Source organism: Dermacentor andersoni, chromosome 3, assembly GCF_023375885.2.
Source record: "Dermacentor andersoni chromosome 3, qqDerAnde1_hic_scaffold, whole genome shotgun sequence".
NCBI classification, from domain to species: domain Eukaryota; kingdom Metazoa; phylum Arthropoda; class Arachnida; order Ixodida; family Ixodidae; genus Dermacentor; species Dermacentor andersoni.
Window position 1 is genome coordinate 70,871,786 of NC_092816.1, and position 20,024 is coordinate 70,891,809.

At 43.0% G+C, this 20,024-nt stretch overlaps 1 protein-coding gene across 4 annotated transcripts in view; it reads right to left on the reverse strand.

Annotated features, from left to right (window-relative positions):
- Window positions 1-247: 247 nt before the first annotated feature.
- Window positions 248-20,024, reverse strand: part of LOC126545528 (beta-1,4-N-acetylgalactosaminyltransferase bre-4-like) — a 71,742-nt gene continuing 51,965 nt past the window's right edge. For 3 of the 4 annotated variants that reach the window (XM_050193444.3, XM_055062151.2, XM_055062148.2), the window contains 5 exons: window positions 16,187-16,419; window positions 11,113-11,297; window positions 7,307-7,429; window positions 4,960-5,055; window positions 248-1,330 (listed from right to left, as the gene is read on the reverse strand). In XM_050193444.3, the coding sequence (XP_050049401.2) occupies window positions 1,204-1,330; window positions 4,960-5,055; window positions 7,307-7,429; window positions 11,113-11,297; window positions 16,187-16,419 (764 nt within the window). In that variant the 3' untranslated portion in view covers window positions 248-1,203. The remainder of the gene's footprint in view (window positions 1,331-4,959; window positions 5,056-7,306; window positions 7,430-11,112; window positions 11,298-16,186; window positions 16,420-20,024) is intronic. The other variant, XM_072287196.1, reaches the window with a different exon arrangement.

The window sequence follows — 20,024 nt, forward strand, 5'->3', positions numbered from 1 at the left end:
AAATTCCTACAGAATCAGTCAATGTTACTTTCCCTGAAACAACTCATCCGACAGAGATCGAAGCATGGCCACTCGTTTACTTGGTTGAATCGCTATCTCCTCGCCCCCTTCAATGTAGTAAGTGTTGCCGCTATGGGCATAGCATTAAGGGATGGCGATCGGTTCTTTGCTGTCGCAATTATGGAGAAAACCATCAATTAAAGGTTATGCAGATTATGTCGATAAAAATTAGTGAGCAAAAGAGATGCACAGGACGGGAAGGCCGTTTTATTGTTGCATAGCGATATCGCAGGAATGCAGGCGCAGCAAATCGCCTATCTCACGCAGTAGACTCATCCCTTTCTGATGTCATAGGTTCGGCAGTACAGACGGCCATGAAGAAGGCAATGGCAATCGAAAATGTCTTTGTGAGTCTATCGGAGTCATTGGCACAAATGGTTTCCACAAAAGACTCAACTTCTTCTGGTGGTTGCCCGCCCAACCATCGCCTCTCAGCTTGCAGTGCTTTCAGATGCGAATGAGGCTGAAAGAAATACTCCAGACCCTTCTAAGATTATGCATGTGAACAAGGTCGGCTGCATCGTGACTAGCGACAGGGAAGCGGCAGGGCGTTATCGGCAACTCTCGGCCAGCGGCATGCATTGGCGCCGTCATCGGACGAGACCCGACCTTGTCAACCGAACGCACGCTTCTCTGCATGCACGATACCACTGCGCAACCGTTCAGTCACGTCGCTTATTTTTGATATTTCGCGGGCTTTCTTTGCAACCCGGAAAAAAGGAATACGTGAGGCGAATCGTACAGGAAATAATTCGATCGGTGGTTTCTGACGGTGCTCTACAAATATGTGCATCATACTTGGCGTCGTTAGCCAATAATTAAAAAGTTGGGCAAATAAACTTAATTAATTATTGAGTTACGGGGAAAATTTACTTGATTTACTATAGGCCAGTGCGAATAGTATGCTTCGGTTTAATTTGCTTACGACGCGCCTTCCATTTTTAAAACCTTGGCTCAAGTTACGTGGGACACCCTGTATACTTGACAGTAAAAGGGAAAACTAGCAGCGGGCTGGCAACTGCCACCGGAAGGAGCACAACAATAAATTGAAAGAATAACTAAAGCACTAAATTGCACGAACGTGTTAAGCAATGCGGAAAAATAAAAAACGGTAGAAAGCGAGGAGCATAAATAAGCTATCTATCACTCTCTCAGGTCAGCCAGTATCCACGTGTAGAGCTTCTTAAACGCCATATCCATGACTTTGTACTTCAGGCTGTTCAAGCCATCCGTCTTATAGCGCTTTTCCCAATCCTTAAGGATGCCATGCCTGTAAGTGAAGACAAAACAAGCTGAAAGGTTAGAGTGTCACAATAATTTATGCATGTAGGAATGTGCATATGTGTACGTATGTACTAAAGTGTCAAAAATTTTTAAAAATTGTGACGTTTTACGTGCCAAAACCACGATCTGATTATGAAGCATGCCATAATGGGGGACTCAGAATTGATATGTACCACCTGGGGTTCTTTAACTTGCACCCAATTCACGGTGCATGGGAGTTTTTGCATTTCGCGCCCATTGAAATGCTGTCGCCACGGCCGGGATTTGATCCTCAGGATTTGATCTTGCGACCTTGTGTTTAGCTACGCAACGCCGCAGCCCCTAAGCAACCATGGCCGGTCAGTGTCAGAATGAAAGGCGAACAAAAGAATGTCACGTAGAACACCTTTCTCAAGTAATAACCCGAGACGACGATTTCGCGCAGCCACGTTTTCTGTAATGAGACAGTGTAGGCCTAACGCAAGACACACAAGCCGGAATCACACATAAATTCCACGAACTGGCGAAAGCCTAAGTGAAGAAAGGCTCTTATTAAACTTTTGCGCGCACAAAGACAGGACGTTGAACGAAGAAGGGACACACAACAGTACGCCGTGGAGCCAAGGAAGAATGCACCTGAAATGCTGATAGTAGCAAGGCAAGTGTCGCAGCGTGCTCCCGTGAACTCAAGTGAAGCTTCCGTGTCACAAGGTGTAGATGTGCTGACGCGGTGTAATCAGTCAAAAACTTGTGCATCAATTCCGCAAATAGCAAATGCCCTGAAAGCACAGAGACTGTGCTTACTAAATTCCGACAAAGAAGGTGGTTTTGCTGTTTTTAGCCACAACCAGTTCTTGTCCAAAGTCACACTGGCAGGGGAAACTTTGTTCAACAGAGTCAACCACGCGTCCATCCCGAAGGCAAAATCCAGAGCAAAGAAGCTATGCAAACAGCTAGAAATTAGCAGACTGGTACAGAGCATAAAGAGAAGCAAGAAAAGCAGTTGAGATGTGTTTTTCACGGCTAAGACGCATAAAGTGACATGCCCTGTACGCGTGATAGTGTCTGAAGAAGGTACGTTGCAAAGGTCCAATGCACGATATTTGCGAGAAAATTTAAGAAGATTGGAAATAGACGACCCATTTAGGATTAAGCAATGTGATGCGGTTGTTGATGCTCTCGGAGCAAACGATGGAAGGCAGCTGTATGCATTTTCAGTCGACATCAAAGATCTGTATTATTCGTTGCCACATGATAAACTACTTTCCTGTGTTGAGGAGTGTATAGAACGTTTAGGTGCGGTAGCCTTCCAACATGCCTCGGGTATAAGCTGTGGCGCCTTTTTAGAATTATTGACTGCGTATTTAACGTCTACATTTGTAACCTTTGACAACAGTATTTACCGGCAAAAACAAGGCATTTGTATCGGCTCCTGTATAGCTCCTTTACTAAGTGACTTAATTTTAGTCCAGCTGTGGGTAGGAGTAGCATTCACCAACTCCTACAGCTATCGTATTGGAATGGCGGATTCACCAATGTGCGCAAAGTGCAAGTGTGAAGAGACCATCGTCACCTTCTGTGCCACTGTTCTCGCTTCGATAATCAACGTGAGAATCTCCAGTGTGCCTTGAATAGACTGGTTGACAGGCCATTTACGGAAGCGAAGATCTTGGGAGCCTGGCCTTACAGTTCATTAGCGCAGAAAGCAGTTCGAGCGCTTTTTCACTACCTGAAGGCAACAGACTTGAGTGCCCGACTATAGACATCCTACACTTAAGTTCTATTTTTCTCTCTCTTTCACTCCCCATTCCCCTACCCACGTGTAGGGTAGCAAACTGGACTCAGTCTGGTTAACCTCCCTGCCTTTCCTTCTTCCCTTCTCTCTCTCTCTCTCTTTAGCCCAGCATGACAGGGTCATATCCACTTACACTATTGGCCACGGTGTTGTAGAAGTGTTTCGTTTCGTGGATGATTTTTTAGTTATTGTAGACAGAACATTTAAGAACCCTGACGCAAAAATTGGAAATATTTTAACATGTTTCGAAAGGTGTCTAGAGCCTTTGAGTATGACTCGTGAAATGCCTGAGCGCAATAGCGTCGAGTTCCACAACATTAGAATTGTCTTTGAACCAAATCACCCGTGTTGGATGTATGAACACAGAACAAAAAAAGCCTCTGCTTCCATTTTCATCTGCGTGCTCAAAATTGTTTAAAATAAATATTCCGCAATTATGTTTATCGAAAGCGCTTAAAAATTCATGTCATCACCTAACGAAGCAAAGTTTTCACTGGCAAGTACTACGGTTGAAAGAAGCAGGTTTCCCGAAACAGGTTGTTGTAGCAGTCACTGAAAGCATGTACCGAAAAAAGAAAAATTAGGCAAGATTGAAAACAGAACAACGTGCTGCAGCAATAGTAAAGAAGGCAGAAGCCAGAAGAAAAAAAATGGTTGTTATTTCATACTTCCATAAAATTTCACATCCCCTATAGAAGATAGGATCCCGTTTTGACGTCAAAGTCGTGTTGTCGGCTCCCCAAAAACTTGGAAGACTTTGCAGAAAAAGCTGCCCAATTAAGAATGAGAAACCAAAATGCATGATTAAGCATGAAAAAAAGTTCGTTGCATGCAAAGAAGGTGTAGTATATCGGGTTCCCTTGTCGTGCGGCAAGTGTTATATCGGCCAAACCGGCCGATGCATAAACGAGAGGCTGGCAGAACATCGCCGCAAGATAAAGCAAGGCATCGAAGACCACATGGCGGAACAGTGCAAGTCATGCAATGGTTGTTATCCAATCTTTAACAGATTCAAAATATTATTTTTTCGCTTAAATAGGCTAACCAGGTAGATAGTTGAGGCCAGAGAAATTCTTCAGCATGATTAGAGTTGTGTTAGTGCCCCGTCTGCAGCATTAAGTGATACGGAAGTGAGGTTTCTGGATGGTGAAAAGGAATGACAGTGAGAAGGGTTAGTTTCGCCGGCACATGTGGCTACGCAGTTTTGCACGTGGTTTGTTTGTTTCTTGCCATCCTGTTTTTTCCCCGATTGTGAAAGCGTATATATATGTCGCTGTCACAATAAAAGCCAGTTGAAGTTTGCGCATGTTGCCTGTCCCTTCTTCGTTCGACGTCCTGTCTTTGTACGCGCAATAGTTTTATAAGAACGATGTACAACCGACTCGCCCAAAACGTAACGCTTTTGAAGAAAGGCGTTTGGACAAGCCTACCATGAATGGATGGATATCATATGCTATGTATGTATGTATGTATGTATGTATGTATGTATGTATGTATGTATGTATGTATGTATGTATGTATGTATGTATGTATGTATGTGTGCGTGTATGTATGTATGTATGTATGTATGTATGTATGTATGTATGTATGTATGTATGTATGTATGTATGTATGTATGTATGTATGTATGTATGTATGTATGTGTGCGTGTATGTATGTAGGTATGTTTTACGGACAGATGGAGAGACCGAATGATGGATGGATGGATGGATGGATGTCCTATGTGCGTTATGTATTTTTTTGTTTTATCGGACAAAATACAATCGCCGACGCCCCCAAGGAAGCAAATGTTTGGTTCAGGAGAGCTACTCAGAAGAATTGCTCATTCTGGAGTTCCTCACCTGGCCTCATTCTTCTTGCTTTGCGTGTGTCTCAGAGACTTGTACCTCGCAATGTCCGCAGGACGTCTCAGAATGGTCTGGTTGATATGCTTCAACCTGTGCTTCAAACAAATAATAAAACAAGGGCAATTAAGTATTACACAACAGCAATAATAAAGCCGCATGAAAAGGAAAGGATGAACGGCACAGTTCTCACAATTCCAATTTACTAAGTCGCGCTTAACTTCGAGCGCTCATCTAAGTAGCTGACGCCGTAAAACGGAAGACATTATCACATCTCGATCTTTTCAAACGCTGTAATCCTTGACAAAGATATATTAATTGTGATGTACAAAGTACAGGTCTTCTTAATTCTGTTTAGTCGCCCCAAAATCCGTAATTCTTTGTTCCATCGCTGGTTTCATAGGCCTAAATTTTTCTCGGACTTCTTTGTTAACCTCCAAGTTTCTGCATTATGTCCTAGTACAGAAAGGATGAGATGGTTGTACAGTTTTGTGTTTAAGTGTAGCGGTAGGCTGCCTGTCATTACCTGATAATTCTGCAACCGTATGGGAATGCCCGAGAGCCCGATGTGCGACTCCTGTGGGTGCGAGGAAACCATCGAGCACCTCTTGTGTACCTGCCCTCACTACGATGTCCAACGCCTCTCTCTGCGGGCAACTTTACACCGACTAGACTCGAGACCGTTCACCGAGTCAAAGATACTCGGACCGTGGCCACACCCGGCACTGGCTCGAAAAGCGATTCGTGTACTGTGCAGTAATTGAAGTGCACCGGTTTAAGAGACTCTTTATAGTGTGCTTGTGTATGGTGTCCCTCCTACACGTACTCAGTGCTTACTCGCTCCCTTTCTTCCTTTTTCTATTCCCCTTTCCCCCACGTCTAGTGGGTAGCAAACCGGATGCTGTTCTGGTTGACCTCCCTGCCTTTCCTATCCTTGTTCTCTCTCTGTCTCTCTCTCTCTCTCTATCTCTCTCTCTCTCTTTATATATATATATATATATATATATATATATATATATATATATATATATATATTCCTCATCATCCGAGTCCCCTGTTTCTAATTAGTCTATATAAGTCTACTGTTGCAGATGTCCTATCTGTTGATTGCCCTTCAGGAATTATCTTTGTCTTGGATCTCCCTATTGAACATTACTATAATTTTACGCCTGCTACTCTTCAGGCTAATTGTTACTTGTTGTCGCCAAAGGTCCTAGTTCATTTGTTGGAAGTAATCTTCAGGTTCCTAAAGCGGTCAGTGCTACCTGGCAACATCAGTTTGCTGAAATGTCCCCCATTTATAGACAAACCTACTCCTCCTCAGTATAACAAATTGAGTACTAAGCATGCAGTAAAGTAGCAGCGGAAAGTGCATGCCTCTTTGTCTGAGCCCGTTCTTAATTGGTAGTTATCATGTTCATATATGCCGAAATAAACGTAATAAATTATTCGAACTGAGTGACTAAAGCAGATTGAGCTTCACGCCACTTGTGATCATAACTAGAATGCTTGACCTAAGTAGTAAATAATGTAAACGATAAGCGGTCCTTTCCCATAAAAGGTACCAATGTGTTTTTTATTCCTGTTAGACTTTTGCATACTTTTGGCATAAGAAGCCCTTTTTCGTCCGGCTTTGGAATACATTAGAATAGTCGGCGATACTTTCAGCAGCACTAACATTATTGAACTGATAGAGAGCCCAAAATAAAAAAAAAAAAAAAATGGACGCCCTTCATCATCTTCACGTGGACTTTCATTATGAACCTAATAGCCAAAACTTAAAAGCTTTATTCAATAATGCAAGGAAATTATTGCGCAAGATACGAGTTAGAAAGTGAACTATACTAAATTAGTTTTATTGCGCGTATAACTGAAATATTATTTTTAGTCGCAATATTCATAACGGCAGAGTTGGTATTTAAGTCATGTTTGCGCACCATAAGAATGCCTGTTAACTATTTTTTCTTCCCGCACATTAGATTGGACATTCTGCAGCCTATTTTTCGTGGTTTGCGTGTTCAACATTTTTAGTGTTAATATTTTTTAAAAATTTGTATCGTGTATTTGTTATGAAGTCACTTGAATAGTGTATTGATTGGCCATTTCCTGAGGTGGCAGGCGAAAATGGTAGCGATGAACACGATATACAAAGGAAAGCTCAAGACGACGAAGGCACCTAATTACAGCTGACAATTTTTGCCTTGGTGAACATTCTCCGTTGCCCAAACGAGAGGAACAAGAACCCCTCTGTCAAAGTCAGTCACCGAGTGACGATTGTTCTACTTTGAAACGCCATGTGTGGTCGCGCATTTTTCTGAGCTCTGAAGAAGACAAACAGACAAACCTGAAGGTCATGTCGTCGTCCTCTGCTCCCCAACCCCAGTACACGTTTGAGTAGCCATTGACCCGTAGCATTAGCTCCTTGCTCAAGGCACTAACGCCACCGAACATCAAAACGTAGGGAACGCTGTAAAAAAGCAAAACAGAACATTCTATTGCTCTATTACGGTATATATTATAAAGTTCACATACAGTATAATTACAGTACATCTTCGGAAAACTACAGTGCCCATCTTCTGACGAAAACAATGCGGCTGATCTAATGCACGTTAGAATCGATAGGAAGCAAAGCTTTCGATGCGATGCGTACAGTTATTTGCATTTACATCCTATGCAACGTGCAATCTCAATCATTATTTATGTTTTTCTGCTTCTGCTCCTGCACTCTACTGTTCACAACTGTGCCTAAGTGTGAACAGCAGTCCACACGAACGGATAATTGGATACGCTGACGGCGTGTTGTCAACAGTAAAAAGGTGTCGTTTTATGCTTGTCGAAAAAATCGCGCACACTGCCTTCTGCTTCACTCCCGGTGACGTCGCTTGCAGAATTTGGCCAACTTATCTAGGCCAGACAAGGCGACAATCACGCCAGTGTCATTTCCTATCTTTTCTATTCTATTTATTGGCGAATAATGCTTACAGACATCATACCATGAACATTTTTTGGTATTAGAGTGCGCAGTTTCTGATTGAATATGTTTGGCGAACGCTCAATGAGAAGCGGCAAACGTCGTTTCGTGGGTGAGAGCGAAACGCTAGACGATGCAGAAGAAATTCAGCACGTGACTTGCTTTCTTTTGAAAGTGTGGTCAGAGGAGGCAGGCCGAAGCAAGATCTCAGGCTGCAGTGCTGTCGCACACATGATGTAAAGCAAATTATATTTGCAAGTATGTTTCACATATGTTTCACATATGCTTCTTACGTATGTTTCACATATTAAAAACAAATCCGTATGTAGGTTTGAGTGACGGCAATTTCCAGTTTTATGCGGGGTTTTTCCAGTGTTCCGAAAATAGATTGTCAATGTATTTATTGTTTTCATTGATTATGCTAACTTTCGATGTGTCCTGCTTATCCACATAGCAAATAAAATTTTTGGAGGGCCTATCTAGGTGCTGTCTTTGAAGAGTTAAGATCATCTGAAGTTCTGTGTAATAAGAATTAACGGCTGCACTTTTTCGATGACGCTTTTTTTGCTTTCTACGTGGGTAATCTTGAACCCGAACCATCTTTATCTCGGGCAGATTAGCCTTTGCCACTGATATGGACAAATGCTAATGGCAGCCTGCCAAAAAAAGATGGCTGAATTCATTCTGTGAACGACAAAGAAGGATCGTGTCGAAGAAAAGTCAAGCGAAGAACAAGAAGAGCATGGTCGTGAGAGGATGGCCGTCATTCCTTTCTTTCAAAGAGCTTCACGTCATCTTAAAAGATGGGAAATAACGCTGGCGTGAAAGTCGCCTTGTCTGACTAAGATGACCCAACTTTTAAAACTGACGGTAACGACAGCGAAGCAGAGGAGAGCGTCCAATGTGAATCACAAGAACTGGTTTGTTACATGCATCGCAGGTGTAGTATACACAACATTACTATCCTGTGTATCATGTGAAAAAGTGCAAGCGCGGGTACACTGACAGTTGCCTAGACGAATGCCTAAACGTCAGAGCCGGACAGAAATGTAATTAAAGGCGGGAAATGTCACCGTACAACTCATTGCCGTGATTATGAGTGTGTCCCATATTTGGACAATGCCGTAGTACTCTTCAGGGGTCGAGATCGCTGCACGCGCGAGATTATCTAAGGAACAGCATTGATAAGTGACGATTATATATGGGTGCGTCAGCTCGCCATCTGTTCCTTTAGCTAAATAAGTTGGCAGTTTCGCCCGCAGAGCGAAGCACTGACTGTGATAGAAACGTTTACCGTTGCGCTGGAACTTCTCGGTTGGTATTACAACTAAGGGCTGTCCGACTAAAACAGATGTGACATGCGAGGGTGCGCCAAAAGTTCTGGTACCCTTAAAGCTTTAACGCGCCGTGTAGTGCTTATAATGATATCGCACAGGCGGTACCACGCTACCCGTAAAGAGGCACGCCAGTAAAATTAAATCACTTTCATGTTTGGGCATTGATATTGTTTTGCAATTTTTGAGTATTTTATAGGCTGTGATGATTTACGATACAAGGCGTGTACTGTGAATTTAATGTTTGCTGATATTTTTTGGGGGGCTGCCATTCTCAAAGTTCTGAGGAATAACAAAGTGAAGACGTCAGACCTGGTATGACCAAGTTTTGTGATTGAACAGCGTAGCAATATAACCCGCATGGACGCCATGCGGGTTAACCCTTCCCCCTGCACAGGGTAGCCAACCGGAACTACCTCTGGTTAACCTCCCTGCCTTTCTCTGCATTATTTTCTCTCTCTCTCTCAGACATATACCTAAGTATATGCGGAGCTCCACTGCGGCACCGACGGTGACGACGCAAATTCACTTGGAGTGTCCATAAATTACCATCGCAATAAAATAAATACCTTTTCTTGATGGCAGCTTGTGACGGCTCTAAACTTGTGGACAGTCACACGAGCTACTTCTACTGTTGATTGGCTTGTGTCATTCTTATTGTCCCGTGTTCTTCTGCGGATTACTTCAAAGTGTTTGACATCACACTTTCGTTCGAAGTTAGCGGTTGTCCCTGTCGTTTTGTGTATTTCATTTCCGTCCTCAAACTGTTGAACGAAAGTCTAACCGTATGGATTATCAATTAGCCCGAACCAATGCTCTGCTAAGTTGCAGCAATTTCTAACCTGTTTGAATGCTTTAGTAATGGACATACGGATTGTTTCTTACAGAATAAGGAACACAACCATTGCTGTCGCAAGGTTTCGTTTACGTTATATATACTAGGTGTCAGAGAACACGTTAACATAAAAAAGAAATTGGCTGTGGCAGATAGCGCAATTCTAGTCCACGAGCTGGCCTGCTCCACGAAGCGAACATTACCCACTGAAAAAAATTGAAATGCAAACCGGCTAATTAAAAAACAGCAATTAAGCTTTTAACTAATTACTTTATGACACATATTGCAATTTACAAATTCTAGCCGGGGGTTTCGCAACGCAGGTCTACTTGAAACGAATTCTCGGGATGACACCAGTTTGGAGATATTAATTCCCGAACAGTTCGCAGAAATGCATTGGCTTTCGAGTTACTTTTGGGCTTCACTGCACAAAACTACGCTTTGTTAAGACAATAAATGGAACAACGGTGCCTTTTTACCGCAAGTTTGACGGCGCATGTCTCGTAAATGATTTCATCGACACAATTATCTTCAAGTGGATATGCCTTGTAGTCTCAGCCGCTAGAATATTTAAATTGTATATGGGCCATAAGACCATTAGATGAAAACTTTTGTTAATTAGTCGATTATGCATTTGAACTTTCGTGCAAGTAACGTCCCCTTCGTCGAGTAGAGCAGCTAATAGACTAGAATTGTGCTATCTACCCTAGGGAATCTTTAATATTTTTGAAATCGCGTGGGAACTATTCTCCGACTATTATTCCAGCGTGGCTTTCGAATGCTACTCCTGCGCGTGACAAACAGCATGTTGTCTAGTGCAGCCACAACAACAGACACATGAATACTTTTAGCCATGTACATTTTTGCCATTTCCATGTAGACTCGTATGTTTGTTTAGAATTTGTTTAGAATAACTGCATAGAATAGAGGGAAGTTATACGTTCTAGAATAGACAGAATTTTTAGCACGTGTAATAGAATGTGAAGAGCACTAAGCAAAAGCCGACTCACCCCGATTTTTCGTCTATTCTCACAGACATATGCCGTGGCTGCTGAGGACAAGTGTAGACATTGCGATCGTCGACTGGCACGAGATCTATATCGTGGAACACGAAGCACTGGTAATCGTACAATGCTGTAGATTCGACGAATCCAATGTTTAAGAGCTTAGCTCGGTTGAACTCCTTATTGTCTCCCTAGAAATGAAAGTAAGCATACAATGTCTAAGACAGCACCTCGCCGATTGCACGGCGCACGTAGTGAAAGTAATTTTCACCGTCGCTCTGCCAGCCTTACGTGATGAGAACACAAAATTTATTAGTTTATTTATTAATGTTTTACTTTCAAAGAACAATGGCATGTCGTATAATATACTGATAGTGCAGCAGTCTACGAGAAAATACTTCAGTAATTAAATGTATGCCTCCAAATTCAGAGATACAAGAAGTGCTCACCGAGTGAGGATAATTAGGACTGAAGTTCTAATTGTGTGTCAGCAAGTGATCTAAGTTTTACTGGCAAAGGTCCCACTTAGACCTACTACCCGCTGCAAATACTGTCACGTGTACTTGGTTATCTCTCTAGGGTGACCGCTTTTGACTGGCTAACAAATGTTAAACGTTATCGCTAATCGCAGGACGTGCCTGCATGTATCCGAAGTTTATTGAATGTCATCTATGATTCTATGCGGTGTCTGTTGTCCCCGAACCTTGTGCAATCTGACTGTATGCACGACGCAAATTGCAGAGTAATTTCTGGAAGACACACGGGCCCCAGCGATTACGCTGCAACCTTAGACGACTCATGTATAAAAGCCGATGCTCTTATCCGCTGACCAGATTTGCGACTATCATCGACATCGCTATTGTTTTGCTTGAGCATTACTTGTTTCGCTGGGCACAAGTTTGTACAATAAAAAGTTAAATGTGTAACTCACAGTTTTGACACTGTGTCGTTTTTCACAGTCACTACCACATGGCTATACGGTATGTGAATGAGCCACTCGGTCGCATTTTGCAAGAACACACAAGGACACTGACAAACGTAAACAATTTCACGCGTATTTGCATGGCGGCAGGGATAAAGGAGTTAGTGAGTGAGTGAGTAAAATCTTTATTGAATATAAATAAAATAAGGCATGATGGTTGGAGCCCCTATTCCAGTGCCCCACTGGCACGAGCGGCTCGCTGGGCTTGGCCCAGAAGAGCCAACTGGCACTCCCGACCCTCGTCCGCAAGCCTTGCCTCCCACTGCCTATTCCTCATTAGTGGATGTTGGTGTAATATGGGGCTGTCTATGTGCGGAGGCCTCCTGGGGCACTCCCATGTGATGTGTTAAGTGTGCGCGTGTCTGTGCCCCACGGGCACTCGTCAGTAAACCCCATGGGGTATATTCTGTGTAGGTGGGGCAGGTTGGGGTATGTATTCGTCTGAATACGACGCCAGTCCCTCTCCAGTTGGCTGTTTAAATCGGAGTGAGGATGTCCAAAATTTCTCCACTCCAGCCTTTGCTGTAGGAGGATGTCCCGAGAATTCCGTGGAAGGTCGTCGCTAGGCGATGCCGTTGCTCGGATGTTGAATCCTCGAGCAGTCTGGCCTTTGTCAAAATGTAACGGCCCCGTGCGGTCGACACGGAAGCATTGGACAACCGTTGCGAATCCGCTCTACGACATTAGGTTCATTTTCTGATACTGCCAGTGTACCACATTGTTTTTATCTGCAAATGAGACCGCAAAATACTTCAAAAATTTCTGCATACATGCCAAACATGTGTGACGTCACAGTAAGGGCCGACCTTTATTGTGCCTGAGAGACATGGCGAAGGAGCCTCGGCACAGTCCACTATGATGATGCGACTACCCGCATAATGAAGAAGGGCACACACATGATGATGATGATAATATACAGACGATGAAGAAGTGCACAATAAATGCCCACATATGATAGAATTAAAGTAAGCCTATCTTTTTTAAGTCTAACGGGATTGTGTTTGCTATCTCGCAGAAAAAATATTCTTATTCAACACACATGTTGGAATCTATGTAAAGCGTTGCTTTTGTTAGCTGGCTAAATGAATGCTACAAAACTGTACCTCATTTGCACCTTGTTTTTTGTATAGTTATGGCGTGCATGCACGCAAAGATGGCAAGACGCAGGTACCAGCGCCCTGTGATCCACCTGACCCATCGAGACCGTGGATTCTACTGTCTCTGTGATCCGCCTAGGTTGTGTCTATCTAGAGCGTCAGTATGACCACAGCATCGCTGCCAACGCTCAGCTGCACGCTGACTTTAGTGATGGGCTGTCATTAGGAGAAGCCAGCAAAGAAACCCAGCCCAGCAAACCATCGTAATGCGCATCCAGCCACCGGCATCGGTGAGGCAGCACAGCATACCCTAACGTACGCTGGATTTAGCAGACAACACAGAAATTAGTTAGTTAAAGTGGATTTAATGGCAGAAAATGGACTTATTGGTCATGCTGCGCCAGCCGCAGGGTGTGGAGAGCGTAAAACTAACCTCAGTTGTAGTGATGTACTTGAAAAGACTTGGTAAAAGTGAAGGAATCGCACCAGATATGAAGACAGACCCCCGTATGATAAAACACACCCCAATCACTGACGAACGGTGCGAGAATTCCGTTATACAACTTCTCTTTCCCTAATGTACCGGTTGCTCGAATCTAGCAACTTTTTCTAAGGAGATCAGCTTTCTTAGACTCTCTCACCCATTCTTGCGGTGGCCGGTGACGGGACTTTCTTCGCTACAAGCCCATGCTCTCACGCATACGGGTAGCTACACGCGGCGACCACTTTCTGCGGCAGCGCAGCCAAAGCTAAGGAGCCGAAGCACACATCTATTTGCGGCACATTTGCATGCAGTCTGCCAGTGAAACTGCAAGCTACATAACGTACGTAAAAGAAATATTACTAATGATTGCTGAATTTTCGTGTTCGAGATCAATTTCGTAACAAATCAAAAGCTTCTTTAGGAAAAGGATTTCCCTACCTTAGTGTTGCTAGTTTGGCTTTCCGGTGGGGCTTTCTTGGTCCTGTAAACCGCCACCGAAAAGCCGGCACTATTTGACGTAGTAACACAAAATCGGAAGTTCCACACGGGTGAACGCGTGTGCGTAGCTTTCGCTTTGTGGCCACCGGAAGTTGTCGTCACGTATAGCCGAATAGCGCGATGCCTTGGTCGCTGAACGCCAACTCGCTGTTTAAGACGTGCGTGTTGCTAAGAGAGATGCTTGTGGCATCTGAAGGTTTACATACAGCGGTCGGGGATAGCGTTGAGTCAAGTGTCTCCGCTACCTGGGCGAACAGTTGCCGAAGTCTGTGCTGTGCGTCTGTTGAACAGATGTGTCCTCGGGGCTCCTCAACTCACCGCTGCTTTGCTTAGACCAACTCTCGAAGTGCGCGGAATTTGCATCATCTTAAGCTAATAGTCGGAGGAGTACGTCCCCTTAGTCGACTAAAGGGGCGAAAAAGGAATTGCACGTTCGCAGCCCTTTCTTATGCCATCGTCATCACGCTGTCGTCATTTCGTTGTCCTTATGTGGCCGTAGTGGCACCGTCATCGTCAACCAGTAGTGCTTCCGTTGTTGCCATGCCGTCGCTGTCATCATGCCGACGTTATCTCTGTATGTTGTCGTCATCCAATCGTAATGCCATCGTCGTCGCGCTTTCGTGTTCTCTGCCAAAACAGACTTACAAATGTTTGCAGTTCCATCATCAAACACCTTCAGCGAGGTCAGCAGTATATTTGAAAGTATTGCTAGTGAGTTCATCTGATTTCTCCAAGGCGTATTTGCCAAGTCATTTCTTTCACTATCATCTTCGATGGTTTCTGGAATAGTTACGCCAGGACAGAGCGATCGTGATAACGGGTAATGCCTATAATTAAAGAAGGAGGAGATGCGGATAAAATGGCGGTTTTATAAAGTAGACAAAAAATAGCCAAGCCTGTACAGAGTATACCTTGCGTTCATTGAATGGTGAAAGGCCACGGATGACGCCTAGCAGGCATTTCATCGATGATGCGATGTTTCTACAGTGCGTGTTCTTACGAGGATGCTTTAACTCGGGCCCAACTTCGACGCGACCTATTCATATACATGGAAAACGGAAAAACACTTTTCTGAAATAACCATTGGACCGATTTTAACGAAATTCATTGCATTTCAGAAAGTTAAATTCTAGTGATTGTTGGAAGCGGAATTTCGATTTAGGGTCTGAATTTTGTTGAAAGACATCTAAAAAATATTAAAGTTCCAAAAAAATAGAAGCACGAAGTTTACAAATTAATAGCTCTCCATCAAAAGCAGATATCGCGGTTCTTTAAAAGGCATTCATTACATCAGTCAAACCGGACTAATTCGATATGCCAAATTATATATTACGTGAACTTGCCACGTCATGTGCAAGGATTCTGCAAAAGCTGCATTTACACGTTATAAAATTTTGTTCGATTCATGTGTAACATACCAATTTTGTTCGCTGTCGATGTACTATGATATGCGATTCAGAGAATATTGAAATCATTTTTCATTGCCGAGTAACGGAGTTGTAAACTTGATATTTTTGTATTCTGAAAATTTGCAATTTTCGCCAATTTTTAGTAAAAAATTGACGACCTATATAAAACATTCAAAACCAGCAGTCAGTCGATATTATGTTTTCCTTTTAAGCGTAAAAAAACCTCGCCAAGTTTGGTGCAGTGATTGCCGAGAAAAACGAATTCACCTTTTACATATATTTATATGGGAGCACCCGAGCTACAGCTTCCTCTTATTATGCAGAAACGCACCACCAGCTGTGAGTCCGTAATACAAAACTAGCAGCATTGTGGCGCTGCCTCGTGGTGCCGACAGGACACAAGTCCCGGTCTTGACAATATTATGCTAAAACGGCCGTACGTAACTGCTGGGAAAGAAAAGCAACACTTCGCAACAATTCATGAAAGCACCAGATAGGTGCACAGGAAGCCGTGCTGCCAAACTTGAGTTTCTTGCAAATATTTTCTTTTTCACGCTGTCATCACCGCCTCCACTCACATCGCTGGGCGAGACTGAGAAGCTCAACTTACCTGCTCAATGACAAAGACGCCATAGTCAATCTGCTGTCTCGCCAGCACCCGATGGATGTTGTATATGAAGATTTTGAGGTGTTCTTCCCGATTTCGATATGGTATGAGAATAGCCAATCTGTGTCGAGATGTGCATTCTTTGGGTCGGAAGCGACCGCCCGTCATTACGTCGGGAAATTCACCTTCTACTGCCTCTAAGGATGGTACATCCATCTTGGTGGGTATGTAACCAACTGAAATATTTGAAACAAGCATGTTACGAATAGGATCGTAAGAATAAAGAAAACAGGCCGTTCCTAATATTTTGATCTCCCACCCGAGCAGAGAGGCAGCTTTTAGAAAGCAGTATGGCGGGTGGACAGCGATGCTTTGATGTCTATGTTGTCATTACGCCAATCCGTGTCCCACATAGTCATATAAGGTTAAAACGAATCAGGTGGAATGTAGTCACATGCGCTTATTGAATGAAAAGTTTTGGGACATACGTGTTTTGAACTTTTTATATGATATAGAACTATGGTTCTCTGTGGTTCAGTGTTATTAACATGGAGCCGAGCTTTCGAGCCAATCATATGCATTTCAAGACAATGGAGCAGTCGCAGTATAGTTACGGGAAATGTTAGTGTTCATTTTTAAATTGAAGCAAATCATTTCCCCGACAGAAATAATTGTGACTTTGGCAACACCTGTACACCTTGTGGTGAGAGTCCTTTTGAGTATTTCTCTTTCCATGACCACGAGAAAGGTTTAAAATATAGATGCATGCCTTCGTACTTTCTTTGTACTTTCATCAGCTGCCAATGTGGGCGATTACGCACAGAAATCGTCTTCGTGTACCCAAGTTTGCTTGACGGCAGTGCTCTTGCTTTACTAATTCATTTCATAATGGCTCTTCTTGTTGTTCATAAAAGCACACTTTCAGCTAATCTCTAAGATCTAAGTCTGCCGACTGATATATAGGACAAGTGGAGATGCCCTTAGGCTTCATAGGACACCAATCTCGTTTTCTTGAACTCTTAACATTTTAGGAAAAAATGTCTGATTATTTTCGGCTACCAGCCCAACAGGGTTATTTTTGTTTTCTCTTATTTTAATAGTATACAATATTCTTGTAATAGTAAAATTAGGTGTGCCGGGACTGAATGGAATTTAAAAGCATGCTTTGAAAATGCTCGTACAAATTTAAATAAGACAATTTGCTATACATGCAAACCCCCCCCCCCCCCCCCCCCCATCAACTACTATATAAGACATAAACTGGGACCCCGAACATTAAGGCCTCCACTAGGAGCCAAAGTATAGACAAGAAATAACGTTAGTTTCGGCATGTTGGTGATCCATTACTGCATATAGCGCATAAGACAAGGGCAGAGTAAAAACGAAGACAGGCGCTGACAAGAGACTGCTCTTCGTTCATGCTCCGACGAAAGCTGTCGCCCTTGCAGAAACATTAGCTCCGGCCTGAGACTTGCCTCGTCAGACGCCTGTTAATAAATTCTTTTTATTCCTATGACAATGCAGTCTTCAAGTTGTAATGAATGTATGAAAGCTACTCATATCATAAACCAGGATAGAACGGCGGTGGACCAAAAAGATTTACAAAAGCTACACAAGCGCCGGCGAATCTTACTTTCTTGCGCGCTTATGCGTACATAAATATTTTGAAGCGATTTGGTAGAACTGTTGAAAAGTAACAATAAGTGCGCTTTGGTAAAATAAAAATAGAAACACTTCTGCATTTGCATGTAATGGTGCCTTGGCAGCTTTCAATACACGTTTTCCTGTGCGCTCTGCGCCACAGGTCTGAGGCCAATTTTTCTAAAACCACGCACCCTTAGCAACAATTTTCGAGGCCACAAGATCGCCTGCCTTGACCGTGCTTTGCCAGTTTCCAAAGGCGCATGCCATAACTTCGCGGTGGGACCGATAAAAAATAAACATAGCTGTGAGCGTTCGCGTAAATCTTCCTGTTCGCTATCAGTGTTCACATTTGTGGACGCTTATTCTTAATCCGAAATGTCCTTCAACGAAAATTACCGAGGCATTCAGATCGGTCGCGTTAAACGCATGCATCATGCTTTACCGTTTCCCGAGAATAGTTCCTTGCGTCCACTCAAGCGTCCGTTGCAAAAAAGGAAAAGAAAAGGTGAGCAGCTCACATGTTTTCGCAACTTGCGGCCAGATTTGCAGACACGTCCTTCGAAATTATTTTCATTTCACCAAATTTCTTTCGGTGAGCCCCGCAGATATATTAAATAAACTTTAAAAGGCAGTTACTCATTCAATTGCCTACATTTTTGACTCTGTAGTAAGGACGATATGTCTGAGGAAGTTTTCGGTATAGCTGTTATTAAGCGTAGAAGCGTTCAGAACCACGCGAATTTACGAATTTGGTGGCGAACCCTTTTATAACTTATAAACTTTACAACTAAACACGTATATTCCTCCCTTATTACAACGAATAAAATGGCTTAATGAATTTGCGTACTGAAACCTACCATTGAACAATTAGCCCGAAGCACAAACAAACGTAAAAGTATGTATTTTTATTCGCCCTATTGTAGGGTGCCAAACAATAGCTGAATTCCAAAAATCTTAATCCACCTTGCGCATTTTCGCAGAACTTATGCGCCATATTCACTTCCTCCTGTTCTTTCAGTTTTATAATAATTACTTCTCGCGCAGTGATCTGGTACCCTAGTGCTTAGATAAGGTGCAGAGTGCCACACCGGAAACGTGTTGGATCCGGGCTCTATCAGGCCAACATGGGCGAAACCTTATTCAACTTCGAAGGTTTCTTTCTTACAAGTTCGTGCGGTTTTCAATTCAATTCAATTCAATTTTTATTTTCCAGAAATAATGGGTCCCTGAAAGGGTCAAGAGCTAAAAGCTGTCTCGACAGCTGGACTAGGCCCATGACCCCCTCTACAAGGCAGTATTGGTTTACAGCAACAGGTAGTGTCCATATTAAATAACATCAGGAAATGCGAAGAACAATGAGTTATACAGTAGCATAAGGGCAATTAATTAATAAACCAACAGCATATGATTTCAAAATGTGTTTGCAATACCTTATGTATATTTCTGAACACATGACAATACAAACAAAAGAAGTTAAGACAACAGAATATAAAGAAAACTAGAATACATACATGTTCATGTTAAACAGCACTTGCAAACCAAAAGGCAAACACACATAGTCATTCATTCTTTGGATAGAAAATGCATTCTCAGTTCTTTTACGCCTTTTACGTATAGATTCGTGCTGCAGAAAAGTTGGATGCCATTTTTGCATTTCGTTTCCCGCCACATGCTCGTCGGTATGCGTCTGCATGACGACCTTTTGGCTACCAACCTCAAGGTTGGCATTATTCGGCGAATCAGTTCGCGCCTTGAATTTCGGCGCAGCACAGCGCGCATCCGATACGCTTCAAAAAGGCCTTAGTGCCGTTTTGTTTTTTTATCCCCATGGCAGGGTGGAACATTTCTTTCAGCAAAATTTTGTTAACTTCACTTTGCATTGCTTCGTGTAACCTTCGGTGTAGGACAGCATTTGTGCCTCTTAAAATTTTGTACCCTTTGCGTATTACCGCCAAACTGATTTGTCTGACATCCCAAGTAGCCACTTCGAGTTCTGTGATCCGAACTCTATAACAGCTCTGGTACCACGCGCTCCATGAAAACGCAGAAGGAATGGTGCGTGTTATGTCTTGCAAGAATTTTACAGAACACGAGCATGATCCCGAAAATTGGCTTTGGTTTGTCCTCTACTAAAACGTAGATTCACTACTTGGATAATGGTCATTGCATCTAGCACATCCCTTCGTCGCTTTTGTTT